This window comes from Anomaloglossus baeobatrachus, chromosome 5 (genome assembly GCF_048569485.1).
Source record: "Anomaloglossus baeobatrachus isolate aAnoBae1 chromosome 5, aAnoBae1.hap1, whole genome shotgun sequence".
Lineage (NCBI taxonomy): Eukaryota > Metazoa > Chordata > Amphibia > Anura > Aromobatidae > Anomaloglossus > Anomaloglossus baeobatrachus.
In genome coordinates this window covers 57,237,378-57,253,244 of record NC_134357.1, presented here as the reverse complement: position 1 = coordinate 57,253,244, position 15,867 = coordinate 57,237,378, and the positions used below count along the sequence as shown (strand labels likewise).

Below are 15,867 nucleotides of genomic sequence, written 5' to 3'. Positions count from 1 at the left end.
TGTGGATGCGATGTGAGGTGTGTGTGAGAGTGAGTGTGATCTGATGTGTGTGTATGTTTGTGTGTGTGCTGTTATGTGTGTGCGTGTGGATCTTCCGCCGCAGCAGGACCTTGATGCGCTTGTAACCATGCGAGCATGGTTACCAACGTATCCACACCACTCCCGTGCGAGCGGGGGCCGGGGGGGGGTGGGGGTGGGGGGGGAGTACAGTACTCACCTCCGTGACAGCCGTGTCAGTTCGGGGAATGCGCGAGGGGGGGGGGGGGGGGGGAGTACAGTACTCACCTCCGTGACAGCCGTGTCAGTTCGGGGTATGCGCGGGGGGAGGGAGGGGGCGGGGCCAGAGCTAGCGTGCATTGCGTGAGGGGGGCGGGGCGTGGCCGAATTGCCAATGCCTGCAGGGTGCCGGGGCGAGAGGCCAATCTGTGGGGGGGGCGGAGCCTGGGCGAGCGGCTGGCCAATCCGTGTGGGGGCGCAGCCTGGGCGAGCGGCCAATCCGTGTGGGGGCGGGGCCATGGCGAGCCCAGCGGCCAATCAGCTTTGTGTCACCGTAAGGACACAATTTTGGAGCATGACAGACAGACAGACAGACAGAATAAGGCAATTATATATATATATATATATATATATATATATATATATATATATATCAGTAAAATTATGGACATCTATTGATTTATTTCTTTGCCTTTGTCGATTGGACATCTGGTGAGAAATTCATGTCAATAGCACCTTTAGAAATATATGGTATTTATTTAGAAAATTGGTGACGTGTTCAATACTTATTTCCTGTGGCGTGTGTATGCAGTATACATATTTAGATCTATATACAGATTTAAATATATGTGTGCGTGTGTATTATATGCATCTCAATAAATTAGAATATCATCCAAAAGTTAATTTATTTCAGTAATTCAATACAAAAAGGGAAATGCATATATTATATATAGAGTCATTATACACAGAGGGATCTATTCCTATATATTATATAGAGTCATTACACACAGAGGGATCTATTCCTATATATTAGTCATTACTCACAAAGGGATCTATTCCTGTATATTATAGAGAGTCATTACACACAGAGGGATCTATTCATATATATTATATAGAGTAATTACACACAGAGTGATCTATTCCTATATATTATATAAAGTCATTATACACAGAGGGATCTATTCCTATATATTATATACAGTCATTACACACAGCGTGATCTATTTCCATATATTATATAGTCATTACACATAGAGGGATGTATTCCTATATATTATATAGTCATTACACACAGAGGGATCTTGTCCTATATATTATATAGAGTCATTACACACAGAGGGATCTATTCCTATATAATATACAAATTGTCTCTCCAGTAAAGGAGACAAACTCTAGCGCAGCGCCACCTATTGTAAGTAGTGATTCTAAAAGTCAAATGTGGATTTTTAACAATCCTTTGCATATGACTTCCAATAGGTGGCACTGCGCTAGAGTTTGTCTCCTTTACTGGAGAGACAATTTGAATATTTCCTAGAGGGGCATTGTAGCTATAAGTCCCCTTACTGGCAGCCAGACTGGCTTGAAAGTCTCCTTAAGGAGTATATAATATACGGTCATTACACACAGAGGCTTCTATGTCACGTGTTTATTTCTGTTAGTGGTGATGATTATGGCTTAAAGCCAATAAAAAGTCAAAAGTCATTATCTCAGAAAATTAGAATATTATATAAGACCAACTGAAAAAATGATGTTAAACTCAGAAATGTTGGCGCCTACTGAAAAGTCTGTACAGTAAATGCCTCCTCTTGCATGAATTACTGCATTATTGCGGCGCAGCCAGGAGCGGTCAGCCTGTGGTACTGCTGAGGTGTTAGGCTATATGAGCGCACAAAAACTGCACCTTGCCCCAGAGTGCCTGGAAAAAACCCTGCATGTAATGATGATGCATTTTTGTCAATTCTGATTTCATGTGTTATTCAGTATAAAATGTGACAAAAACGCAAGAGGACAGAACATGCTGCATTTTTTTGGCAGAGGTTTGTGACAAACTGCAGACAAAAAAACTGCAACGCACAGCACATCTGACTTCTCATAGACTTTGCTGGGAAGTCAAAAGTGAGAACTTTCTGACAACAAAACTGCAGCCAAAAAATGTGACAAAAACTGCAGTGTGCGCATATAGCCTTATGGAAGCCCAGGTTGCGTTGATGGCAGCCTTCAGCTCGTCTGCATCTCTCTCTGCCTCCTTTAGCCTCTGTCTGCTTCCATCTTCCTCCTTTAGCCTATCCCAGCCTCCCTCACCCTCTCCTAACATTTTTATGCCTCTCTCTGCCTCCCCAGCCTTTTTCTGCCTCACCCAGCCTCCATCTGCCTCCCTTGGGCTCTCCCTCTGCTCCCAGCCTCACTTGGACTCTACCTCTCAGCCTCTCCCAACCTCCCTCAGCATTTTTCTGGCCTCCCTTAGCCCCTCTCTGTCGCTCTCAGCCTTTTTCTGCCTCTCCCAGCATCCTTCTCTCAGCCTCCCTTGGTCTCCCTCTCTTCTCATCCTCCATCGGACTCTCCCTCTGCTCCCAGCCTCCCTCAGTCTCTCCTGGCCTCTGTTTGCCCTGCTCTGTCTTTCCTGGCCTTTTTCTGCCTCTCACAGCCTCCTTTTACTTGCCTCCCTTGGTTTCTCCCTGCCTCCCCCGCCTTCTTCCATCCTCCCTCAGTCTCTCCTAACATCTCTTAGCCCTGCTCTGTCTCTGCTGCCCTTTTTCTGCCTCTCACAGCCTCCATTTCTTTGCCTCACTTGGTCTCTTTCTGCCTCTCCCATCCTCCCTAGGACTCTCCCTCTGCTCCAAGCCTCCCTCTTCCTTCCTCTCGCTCAGCCTCTCCCACTGCTCCCAGCCTCCCTCAGTCTCTCCTGGCCTCCCTTTGCCCTGCCTCTCCTGGCCTTTTTCTGCCTCCACCGCCTTCTTTCTGCCTCTCCCATCCTCCCTCAGCCTCTCCATCTGCTCTCAGCCTCCCTCAGTCTCTCCTAACATCCCTTTGCCCTGCTCTGTCACTCCTGACCTTTTTCTGCCTCACAGCCTCTTTTTTTTCTTTGCCTCCCCCACCTTGTTTCGGCCTCTCCCACCCTCCATCGGACTCTCCCTCTGCTCCCAGCCTCCCTCTGCTCCTGTCTTTCACGGCCCTTTTCTGCCTCTCCCAGTCTATCTCCCCGGCTTCTTCTTTCTGCCTCTCCCAGCCTCCTCTCAGCCTCTCCCACCCTCTCCTGGCCTCCGTCTCTCAAGGCCTTTATCTGCCTCTCCCAGCCTCCGTTGGTCTCTGGCTCCACCGGCCTCTTCCTTCCTCTCCCAGCCTCAACCTCTGCTCCCAGCCTCCCTCTCAGTCTCTGTCACTGCTCCCCTGAGCGCACTGACACAGACAGCAGCAGCCGCTCGGGAACACCCCCTCCTCCCTCCGTCTCCATGACAACCAAGCGAAAAGGTGAGAGGAAAGGAGGAGTAAGGCGCAGCAGATCACATGTCCAGGAAGCCGCGCTGTCTGACGGGAAATGACGTCTGGAGCTGAGAGAAAGAACCAGAGAGGGAGAAGCTGAGCTCGAAGTGAGAGCGGCGGGGAGAGGTCAGAGGTCAGCGGGGGACCGCAGGGGGAGAAGGTCAGGGGTCAGCGCAGGACCGGAGGCCTAACAGGTGAGAGGCGGGCAGGGAATGGCGGGAGATACTCGGGGTGTATCAGGCTGTGTGTATATGTGTACTGGGGACATGGAGCTCCTCCCCCTCTGTCTGTCCCCTGTATTGCTGCACTGTATGTGTACAGGGGCTGCTCCTACATACTTGTCAGTAGCAGCCATGACAGCAGTGGCTCCGTGGCTCCTCTGCTCCCTGTTCTTCCCTCAGACCCTGTAGTCCCCCCTATGGGGCAGTGAGGGCTGATCCTGTCTGCACTGATGGGGGCGGCCATTGTTTTGGTGTTATTGTATCAGGTGATGATGGTGAGACCTCCTCACCTTGCTCCTGGGGAGCTCCAGTAATTCTCCTCTCTCCTTCTGTGCCGGTCTGTGCTCTATTCAAGAGCCCCCATAATCAGGATCGCTGGGGGTCTCGGCTGTAAATGTCATCCCTTATCCATATGTTATCCATCCCTTATGTCAGTGATGTCATCCCTTATCCATATGTTCTATACGGATAGCTAAAGGCCCTGTCACACACAGAGATAAATCTGCGGCAGATCTGTGGTTGCAGTGAAATTGTGGACAATCAGTGGCAGGTTTGTGGCTGTGTACAAATGGAACAATATGTCCATGATTTCACTGCAACCACAGATCTGCCAAAGATTTATCTGTGTGTGTGACGGGGCCTTTAGATAAGTTGGTATTTCAGGAATAACCCTCCAAGCATATCTAGTGGACAACCCTCTTATTGGAGGGGGAAGCTCCTTTTTATGTAAATAAACCTTACAGGGGTTGTCCATGTGTTTAAGAAATTAACACAATGCAGGAAACACCTGTCTGTCACTTCTTTTTTTTTTTCTTTTCTTATTGCTAGACAACCCCTTTATACCGTAGTTATACAATAATTAAAGGGAACTTGTCAGGTTGTACAAAATCGTCAATGTGGACAACATAGAAAGATGTTGAGCGGGATGATATATAGATTTGTTAGAAAAGATTCAGTATAAGGGCTCTATGACACCGGCGTATACATCGGAGGAGTGCTATGTGATGTTTTATCTGATAGCCCTTGCTCCAGAGTTAGGGCACGTGCGCACGTTGCGGAATATTATGTATTTACGCTGCGTTTAGCACTGCAGCGTAAATGCATGCGTCCTGCGTCCCCTTCACAATCTATGAAGATTGTGCATAATCCGTACGCACATTACTTTTTTGAACGCAGCGATTTGGATGCCAAAATTTTGACCCAAATCCGTGCGTTCAAAAATGCAGCATGTCAATTATTCCGTGCCCTTTGGATGCAACTCCCTCTCTGTCTATGGGAGTATCCAGAGCGCATTAAATCGGCATTTATTCTGCTGAAACACTGCATCCATTACGCAGTGTTTCTGCAGCGATTTGAAGCGCACATATGCTGTCAAATCGCTGCAGAAATTTCAGGCTGTACGTGCACACAAGCCCTTATACTATGGGGCAGTGCTGTGCAGCGCTTTTTTTTTTTCCTCATGCTGACTACTCGTGCTGTGATTGGAAGTGTACATCGGATGACGCACACCCATACAAATCTGTGGGTGCTTGTGAAATATTGGACTGCAGTCGGGTGACATCCAGGTGCGGTCCGATAGACTAGGGAGAAGATAGAGAAATTAACTTCCCATCTTCTCCGCACCTGTGCTCTGATTCTAGCATGCAAGAGAATTGGATCACAGTGAATGACACTTGGTCATGCTCGCAGTAGAGTTTGAGTAGTGTGCCATTAGCATATAGTATCCGATTCACTCACATGAGAGAATATATGGCTGTCTAACCCCAGCCTAACTTGTGTTTTATTCATTGACATCCTTAATGGATAAAGAGATTGATTATCCTTTCTATCTATCTATCTATCTGCATCTGAGTCCAGTGGACTGTCCCGTTACTGATTGACAGCTATCACTGCATGCAGTCAAAAAAGGAAGACTGTCAATCACTGATAGGCCCACCCACTGGGCTACCGGACTCGTATATACAAACACCAGTTATGTAAAAAATTAAAACACAAGTTTTACTGAAACGTTTCCCACAAAAATGCATAGCAATGTGATCATCTCCTTGTGCCCTATAACATTCGACCTACAGGTTCCATTTAAGAACTGTTTTTTGCTTCTGGTCGGTGAATGGGCTTCGTTCTTGTGGTTAAGAACGATCTAACCATTAACGTTCAATAGTTATTCAGCAAAATTCTCAGCGCAGCATGTGAGCTCAGTCGGGTCAATTCACAAACATTAAATTTAAAAACTCTTAGGCCATGTGCACACACTGCATTTTTTATGCATTTTTTTGTGCAGTTTTGTCCAGGGCTGTGGAGTCGGTAAGCCAAACCTTCGACTCCGACTCCGACTCCTCAAATTCTCTTGCACCGACTCCGACTCCGGCTCCGACTCCGACTCCGGCTCCGACTCCGACTCCTACATATATTGCTTATAGTTAGGTGAAAAATTTATTGTAGTACATGAATGTGTGTATGTGAACATCAGACATTTAATAATTTTTATGATACAATAATCAAGATATTTGGATAGAACATAAAATATATTTATTGGAATACAACTTTAGAACACAAAAAACTGTAATAAATTGTAAATATGTAATACACTATGTAATATACAGTAGATTACATATATATCTTGTGTGTGTATATACACTATATATATATATATATATAACATATTTACAATTTATTAGTTTTTTGTGTTCTAAAGTTGTATTCCAATAAATATTTTATGTTCTATCCAATTATCTTGATTATTGTATCATAAAAACAATTAAATGTCTGATGTTCACATTGTACTACAATAAATTTATCACTTAAATATAAGCATTATACTAAATGTTATTATTTAGTAAAATATTCAGCACATTCTGCATTGCACGACTGTCCCCAATTTATTATATATTTTAGGAGTCGGAGTCGGTGCATTTTATACCGACTCCGACTCCACCAAAATGAGCTCCGACTCCGACTCCACGACTCCGACTCCGACTCCACAGCCCTGGTTTTGTCACAAATCTCCATGCCTATCCTTATGCCACCAAAGGTATTGAGAATTCTGAAGTTTTCTGCACATGTTGCTTTTTTTTTTCTGTGCAGATTTGGTGCAAAAAATAATCTGCATGCCAATTCTGGGTGCATTTTTTGCCTGCGTTTTTAAGCCCTTCCACCCATTGACTTCATTATGAAAAACGCATGGCAAAAACACACCACATTTTTGGTGCATTTTTCTGCCAGAAGATGCAGATTTGGAGCAGAAAATTTGTGCACCAGATTCTCCGCTTGTTGTGTATGGGCAGCTCGAAGAAGGCTGCTTATTCCCTTCACCCAAATGAAAGCACGTGTCTGCTGTGCACTTCTTGGTTGTACATGTTTATAGGCAGGTTGGGAGGAATAGATGTCAGAGTCTGATACTTGTCTACTGTATCTTACCCTAGAAGCAATGCCTGGAGAATGCTTTCATTATATGGCATGTGATAGGACGTGGCACGGCTTATTTTCTTTGTGTAAATATGTGTGATTAAACTGTGACTGAATGAAGTGGGAGGTGGAGTACAATCCCAAAAACCTAGAGATGCCGTATTGTGGACCTGGTATACGTCTGTGTACATGAGGCTAAGGCCTAAGTCACACGGCATGAAAATCGGTGCGAGTGGAATGCGATGATATATCGCATTTCACTCGGACCAATATTAGCCTGTGTGACTGTCGGCACACATGAGCGAATATTTTCTCAGCCCTAATCGTACCAAGAAAACAATTGCAGCTGTGACTGTAATGCGATCCTAGATTCTCTCGCACCCATTCAAGTCTAAGGGGCGAGAGAAAAATCGCACTGCACTCGCAGTACACCGGTGTACCGCGAGTGCAGGGCGAGAATGGCAATAGCCGGGTACGGAGGAGAGAGGGAGATAAATCCCTCCCTCCCCTGCTCAGCGTCGGAGACCACCCTCCATAGCACCGGCCCGCCCCCCGCAGCTGAGGTCCGATCGCACAGTCGGACCTCAGTCGCAGGGACACTCGCATGACACTCAGCTCTGCTGTACTGCCAGCGTGAGCCGAGTGTCATGCGAGGGGATCGCAGTAATACCCGTGTGGCCCCAGCCTAAATCACAAACTCGCCTGTCCGATGAGAAAAAAATATATCTGCTGTGGCGATCTGTTCTTTGAAGATTTTGATTATTATTGGAAAAGGCTTTCTTGGCTCTATTTGGAGCATAATCGTAACAATCTGCTTCTGAGAAATTGTACAGACACATGGTTACCACCATTGACATCCAAGGATTATTGAGGCTTTATCTAATCAGTTCATGAAATCTAAATTGAGAATATTAGTGTGTTAGGGACTAGTACTACTGGAGCTAACAGAGTGCTGCACTTAGGTGTCTCCGACTCTCCGCCACCATACACAGCCATCGCTCCATTCTGGGGGAGTGGGGGCATTTCAGAGCCTCATTATTAGGATCGATGTGGGTCCCAGCAGTCAGATCCCCATGATTTGCAAGTTATCACCTCTTTTTTTTTTTTTTTTAGATTTTGGGATTAACGCTTAAGAGGGTTATTTCCAACAAAGCAAGTTATCCCCTAGTCATTATTGACCGCTGGTGGTCCGGCCGCTGGAATAGGGGTTCTGGAATCAGTCACTACAAAAACCCATCTTTGAATGAATGGAGGTGCACATGCTCCATGCTGTCTCTGACAGTCCTGTAGACAATGAATGGAGCGGAGGTCGAGTATGCCCACCTCCATTCTTTTCAAGGTGTGGATTTGCAGATCCCCCGGTGATCAGTAGGGTATCCCATTTCCTTATGACCAGTGATGGGGCTCGACAAAGGTCATTACTTGATTGAGCCTCAAGCAACTGAGTTTGAAAATAGTCAAGTCTCCCATTGACTTCCATTATACTTGGTACTTGAGTTGCATCAGAGGAACCTCATGCTCTTTTGAATAACGAGCAGTGGTGAGCACGCTCGCCCCTCACTACTATCCGCTATACTGCACATTTTTTACAACTCCTATTCAGTAAATGGAGAGAGGTCAGCATACCCAGTCACCTCAGCAATCACAGGTGAGAGCTGGCCGGCCACCCGTGAGTATGTCATAAATGACCCCCTTAATGGTCATTATACAGTTCTCCCCTATGTTAGCCAAGCTGCCTCTAAAAGAGGAGATGTGGATTCCAATTAGCCTAAAGCTAAAAATTGAGACACTACCTGAGCATATCGAAATGACTATTGACTTTGTGGCACCGTTCCCTATCAACTTGTTATCAATTTGGAAAATCTAAGTGAGAAGCCGGAGATTGGTGAACAACCTCAAACTGGGAAGAACATATATACACAGATCTACTTTAGCAGGGACGTAGTAATGTGTCGGTTGGTAGTTTGGCCACTTAGTGGCTAGCCGGGTAGAAATAATTTTTAGCCCTATAACATAGTATTTATTTTTTACAGATCCGAGAGCCAATATGGAGACTGAGAGTGAGCAGAACTCTACTTCCACCAATGGGAGTACAGCATCCAGCGCCAGCTCCCGTCCTCAGATATCGCAGATGTCTCTCTATGAGCGCCAGGCTGTCCAGGTACGTGTCCTGTATGGACTAGGCAGCAGCATAATGTGTAGAAACTGTCCCTTCACATGTCTACGGAGCTGCGTTTCATTTCTGGCACTTGCTGCATTCATGTTATTATTACAGATTAACCAGAGAGCGTTACAGGATCCTGCCTGAGCCCCGAAAACTGTTTGTGTGCGAGGTTCAAGGTCTGTGGGTGGGTGCTAATCTAATTTTTTTTTTTTTTTCTCTCGCAGGCTCTGCAGGCTTTGCATAGACAACCTAATGCTGCGCAGTACTTTCACCAGCTGATGTTGCAGCAGCAGCTGAGTAACGCGCAGCTACATAGTCTTGCTGCAGTTCAGCAGGTAAGTCATATTCTCGTATAGGAATTAGTTTGAAGGCCATGTGCGCACGCTGCGGATTTACCGCAAATTGTACCGCGGATTTGCTGCAGAAAATGTGTCTTAACATTTCTGCAGTCATTCCCCAGCAAAACCTATGGGTATAAAAAATGCTGTGCGCACAGTGCGTTTTATTTTATACCCGCGGATTTACCCGCGAAATTTCCGCTGCGGAATTAATGTGCAGGTTACTTCTTTTCTGCAGGTCCCTGCGGTTTTTCCATTAATTATTGCTAAAAATTCGCAGGGACCAAGAAATTCTGCGACAAAACCGCATGCGGATTTCGTTGCGGTTTTGGTGCGTTTTTTTTTACCGCAGGTGCGGGATTCTTTCAGAGGGTCCGGTTTTTCTGTAAGAAAAAGTCAATTTCTAGTGCGCACATGGCCTAAAGCTTTTTGCTCATGTCTGTTTTATATAGTTACTTTTTTTTTTTTTTTTTAAATAAATATTGTCCAGGTATGTTTATATACACTATAAGGACAAAAGTATTGGGACACCCACAGTTGATTTTCTGAGTTTCAAATCTAAATCCATTAATTTGCAGCTATAAAAGTTTCCACTCCCCTTTTTGAGGGCTTTTTATAAGATTTTTTGGGGCATCTGTGGGATTTATTGTCCATTCATCCAAAAGAATATTTGTGAGTTTATGTTGGGGAAGAAGGCCGGGCTCACAATCTCTGTTCTAGATCATCTGAAAGATGTTCAATGGGATTGAGGTTCGGGGTCTGTGCAGCCAGTCTTGTTTTTCTTCCCAATTGTGTCTCGTTTATGGACCTTGTACATTGGGCAGAAAAGGGTCTCTTCCCCCCCCCCCCCCCCCCACACCCCCTCCCCTCTCTTCCAAACTGTTCTCGCAAATGTGCTCCATAATGTCTTGTGCTGAAGCATTAAATGGAACCTGTCAGGTCCCTTATGCTTTCCAAGCCAGCAGCATTTCTTTCCTAACCAGCCCTGTATGACATCATTTAATTTATAAAAGAACCATTTATTACCTTAGTTTTTCGTTGGCAGCTTAAGGCCTTGACTAGGGGCGTTGTTTCCCCAGACTAGCCGCCCCTCTTTCCATTTTATCACGTCTCTGTGGGCATGATTTCCATGAAGCGGCGTGAAAGGCCACCTCCTGGAAATCTTGTGCATGCGTGCGGTTCTTGGTTCTTTTCAGCAGCGTCCATGTGCATCAGAAGCCTGGTGTATGTGTCCCTGCTTCAGAGAGGCGCACTGCCCATGATCAGAAGTACAAAGCTGTTTTCTCATCGTGTGCAGTGCGCCTCTCTGAAGCTTGGATACGTAGATCTGGCTTAAAAAGCACACTGATGCTGCTGAAAAGAGCAGTGCGCATGCGCAAGATTTCCAGGAGCTGGCTATGACGCCGGTTCATGGAAATCATCTCCACAGTTGCATGATAACATGGAAAGAGGGCCGACTAGTCTCGGGAAACAGCGCCCCTGCGACTAGTCAAGGCCATAATTTGCATACAAAAAACACAGGTAATAAATGATGATGTTATACAGGGCTGGTTAGGGAGGGAATTTTGACTTGTAAATGAGAATGCTGCTAGCTTGGAGGGCATAAGGGACCTGACCGGTTCCCTTCCAGCTTGGAGGGCATAAGGGACCTGACCGGTTCCCTTCCAGCTTGGAGGGCATAAGGGACCTGACCGGTTCCCTTCCAGCTTGGAGGGCATAAGGGACCTGACCGGTTCCCTTTAAGATTTCCCTTTACTGGAGCTAAGGGGCCGTAGCTGACCCTCAAAAAACAAGCCCACAGCATTCTCTCTCCTCCAAATGTCACTGTCAGTTAGTACAATGCAGTTCGATATCTCTCTGCATTTACATGTACCTGGTCTGACATATGTCACTTCTGACAATTGGCTTTTTCTGGCGTCAGGGGACCATTGCTTGTTTTGTGCCTACTATTGTCCTCATTCTACTCAGCTGATCATGTAAACTTGTATTATCCTGTAGCCTTCACCTATTATTATTTTGTCGTAATAGGCAACGATTGCTGCCACCCGCCAAGCTGCCTCTCCTAACACCGTGTCCAACCAGCAGACGAGCACCACGCAAGGATCGGTAAGTAGTAAATATTGGCAGAGGTTCTTGACGAGCTCACATGCGGCTCTATGGATCTGCAGTTTCTTGACGTCGTTGGTGAGGTCACTTTCCCTGTTTCCTCAGCAGGTGAATCTGTCGACCAGCTCGTCAGCCCAGCTCCTGAGTCGGGCCCAGAATGTCACTGCACCCAGTGCTACAACGCTCACTCAGTCAGTTTTGCTCAGCAACGCGAGTTCCCCACCGCTCAGCCAGTCACAGACACAAATGTACCTCCGGGTAAGTAAGACATAGGGCTTAATCACAGGGGGAGGGGGGGTGGTGGGGAGGGGGGCATGGGGATAACAGCAGCCATTATCCTAAAATGCAGCATCACAGTTAGCAGCTCTATTGTGTCCCACAGGGAGGACGGGGCAAACCTTATTACCATTATTTACATCTTATTACCATTATTTACATCTAGGAGGTCCCTTTCTGAGCTCGGCTAAGTTCACATTTCCATTTTTTACTATTTTCTTTTTCTTGTCAGCAGCAACCGCAGCTTGGAAATCTTCTACAAGTCAACCGATCTCTGAATCGAGGTGTCCCTCTGAACTCCCAGCTTATCCTAATGCCAAATGGCTCTGTGGCTACAGTTCAGCAGGAAGTGGCCTCCCCCCAGAACCAGGGCATGCATCAAGACTCTGACCAGGTAAGTGGTGAAATAGCTTTCGATACCTTTTTTTTTTTTTTTCCTCCTAAGGTGACATTGATCAGATGTTAACCCCTTATTGACTGGTTTTGGTGTATGGAGAGAACTGAGGCCTCTAATAGCAGTGATTGAAGCTAGCCAGGGGGCTGGGGACCTACTGAAGGCCACTGTCACTGCCATCTTGGTTCTCCCATGAAGCCCAACGTCCTTCATTTGTACTGTATAATGCAGTATGGAAGGATTGCACTATATAGAAGTAGTGATGCAAGTTCTAGTCCCGTGGTTGGTGTAGAGCTAAAAAATGGTTTCAATAACATTGAAAAAAAATAAAAACTAAAAAATATTAAAGTTTAAAGGTGACTTTCCAGTTTCAGACAAACCTGTGACCCCCCCTCCTCTTTTGCTGCAGTTTTAAAGGAAACACACAGGGCTTTCTTCATCGTTCCTTATGGGAGACCCAGACCATGGGTGTATAGCTTCTGCCTCCGGAGGACACACAAAGTACTACACTAAAAGTGTAGCTCCTCCCTCCGAGCATATACACCACCTGGATGACAAATCTAACCAGTTTCAATGCTTTGTGTTCAGGAGGTCACACACACACATGCATTCTCTGATTTTTGATTTTTTTGATTTCAAAGATTTGGAAGAAAAGCGGGTCCAGTCTGGACTCCCGGCATGTCCCTTCTCACCCCACTGTGTCGGCGGTGCTGTTAAGGTTGACTCTACAAGGCTGGAGCCTTCACATGCCGCGCTCCTTCACCATCCCCTGAGGCTCTGGCTTGAAGTGGGAGCCATCACGGTTCTCTCTGCTTTGCAGGAGACCGGTCTCCATCCGCAGCCCTGTCAGGATCCTGCCGGACGGAGCGCTCAACCCCCCCCCCCCCCCAGGGACATGGCCCTGCGTCTCATAAGCTAAGTATTGAGAAATTATTCAGGGGTCCCTTGTACATTTATTGAGGGGGGAGTGTGTTTGTTAACCTTGCTGTGATTTCCGGCCGGTTCTCTGGGTTTTTCCTGAGAACCGCGCCGAGGGTGCCTGCTCGTCGGCCGCATGTAAAAATCTAGGCCCCGGCTTCAGTTGCGGCCTAGTTTCGTTTTCAGTTCCCCTGCATGTCAGTCATGCAGGGGAACAGTGCGGCGCCGCCCACCGGCCGTTCAGCAGAGGGGAGGACACTCCTCTCTGAGGAGATGTTTCCCTGCCCTGTATCTCTCCTTGGCCCTCCGGTTCCCGCTCTTGGGCTAATCCCCGCCCCCCCTCCTCACTCCAGCGCCATTTTATCAGCGTTCTCACACTGATCGGCGCTGGCTGCTGCAGCTGCTGCATCCACTGGGGGTCCGAGCTGTGGAATCCGGAGGGCACACAAAAACCGGTCTGGTAAGCCACAACCTCTGGTTGTGGGCTTTATTATACACTCTCAGGGGGTCATTCTAAAGGAGTGTATTCTTTACTGCAGAGCCTCCACCTCAGCAGCATGTCTGTCACTAGGAGCAAGAAGGCTGCTAAGCTGTACGCTATATGCACTGCATGTCAGCTCATTCTGCCTGAACCGAGCACATATCCACATTGTGATGCCTGCTCTAACATGGTGGTGCCTCAGCCTGGAGCCTCCTCAGGGGTCCCTCAGGCTGCTCCGGCACCGGTGGCTGAACCCCCGGCTTGGGTAGCATCTTTTTCCAGAGCTATCTCCCAGTCTTTTGCCGACTCCATGGGACAGCTGTCCCGGACTCTGCTGACCATGCATCAGCCCCCTTCTCAGGGCGCCTCTGCCGCTCCGACTCGCTCTGCAGAGCTAACAGAGCATGTTTTAGGACCCCGTCCTCCTAAACAGAGACGCAGGGACTCTTCTCCTTCCTCGTCCCACGGCTCTGATTCACGAGCTGAATTGCAGGGCGAGGAGGATACTTTTACTGTGGGCTCAGACGCTACCTCTATGTACCCCATTGATTTATCTGAGGGTGATGCGGATGTTAGTGACTTGATTGCATCCATTAACTCCGTTCTGAACCTCAATCCACCAGCGTCAGAGGAACAAGCCTCTCTGGTAGAAAAACACCAGTTTACCTCACCTAAGAGAGCAAGGAGTATGTTTTTTAACCACTCCAGTTTTCAGGCCACTGTTACCAAGCCCAGAGCCTGTCCTGACAAACGCTTCCCAAAGCGTAGTTCTGATGACCGTTTTCCCTTTCCTCCAGAAGTGGTCAAGGAGTGGGCTCACTCACCAAAGGTAGACCCTCCGGTGTCTAGAATCTCGGCCCGGACAGTCGTATCTGTGGCCGATGGCACCTCTCTTAAGGATCCCACTGACCGCCAGGTTGACCTTCTGGCCAAATCTGTATATGAGGCGGCAGGAGCCTCGTTCTCCCCGTCCTTTGCAGCAGTGTGGGCTCTTAAGGCAGTCTCTGCTTCTCTGGCGGAGATACATTCCCTCGCCAGGGACTCTATACCCGAGATGGTTGCCTTAACTTCCCAGGCTTCGGCTTTTTCATCCTATGCCATGTCTGCCATTCTGGAGGCTTCTCACCGCACGGCGGTGGCTTCCGCTAATTCCCTCGCGATCCGCAGGATCTTGTGGCTTCGAGAGTGGAAAGCAGACGCTTCTTCCAAGAAGTATCTTGCTGGGCTCCCCTTTGCTGGGTCCCGGCTGTTCGGTGAACAACTGGATGAAATTATTAAGGAAGCTACTGGCGGGAAGAGTACTTCCTTGCCACAAACTAAAACCAGGAAACCTGTCCAGGGCAGGAACCAGTCGAGGTTTCGTTCCTTTCGTTCCTCTAACTGGTCATCCTCTAAGCCCTCAGCTTCGTCCACTAACTCAGCCAAGGATCGCAAACCCAGCTGGCGCGCGAAGCCGCGTCCTCAGAAGAACGGAGGAGCCGCTGCCACTAAGGCAGCCTCCTCTTGACTATCTGGCTGCGCCAGCAATGTCCTTGGTCGGTGGCAGGCTCTCCCACTTTGGCGACGTGTGGTTTCAGCACGTCTCCGATTAGTGGGTGCGGGATATCATCTCCCACGGCTACAGGATAGAATTTTCTTCCAGCCCGCCAAACAGATTTTTTCTGTCCACTCCCCCCTGCTCCAAAGCCGCCGCCTTCTCACAGGCCGTGGCATCCTTGCAGGCCAACGGAGTAATTGTTCCGGTTCCCGCCCGGGAACGGTTCAGAGGTTTCTACTCAAACCTCTTCCTAGTCCCCAAGAAGGATGGTTCCTTCCGGCTCCAGACTGGCCCAGGCGAGCTTGGTACCCAGACCTGCTCCGTCTGTCCGTAGAAATGCCGTGGCATCTCCCGGACCGCCCAGACCTTCTCTCTCAAGGTCCGTTTTTCCGCCCGAATTCTGCGGCTCTCAGATTGACGGCGTGGCTCTTGAGTCCTGGATCCTGACGGCTTCAGGCATTCCTTCCGAGGTCATCTCCACTATGACTCAGGCTCGGAAGTCTTCCTCGGCCAGGATTTACCACAGGACTTGGAGGATTTTCCTGTCCTG

At 47.8% G+C, this 15,867-nt stretch overlaps 1 protein-coding gene across 3 annotated transcripts in view; it reads left to right on the top strand.

The window, feature by feature from the left end:
* Positions 1 to 3,111: 3,111 nt before the first annotated feature.
* The window catches only part of PHC1 (polyhomeotic homolog 1), a 110,822-nt gene continuing 98,066 nt past the window's right edge, over positions 3,112 to 15,867 (top strand). The window contains exons 1-6 of one of the 3 annotated variants that reach the window (XM_075348526.1): positions 3,112 to 3,671; positions 9,137 to 9,264; positions 9,492 to 9,602; positions 11,634 to 11,711; positions 11,817 to 11,969; positions 12,220 to 12,381. In XM_075348526.1, the coding sequence (XP_075204641.1) occupies positions 9,151 to 9,264; positions 9,492 to 9,602; positions 11,634 to 11,711; positions 11,817 to 11,969; positions 12,220 to 12,381 (618 nt within the window). In that variant the 5' untranslated portion in view covers positions 3,112 to 3,671; positions 9,137 to 9,150. The remainder of the gene's footprint in view (positions 3,672 to 9,136; positions 9,265 to 9,491; positions 9,603 to 11,633; positions 11,712 to 11,816; positions 11,970 to 12,219; positions 12,382 to 15,867) is intronic. The other 2 variants (XM_075348527.1, XM_075348529.1) reach the window with 2 other exon arrangements.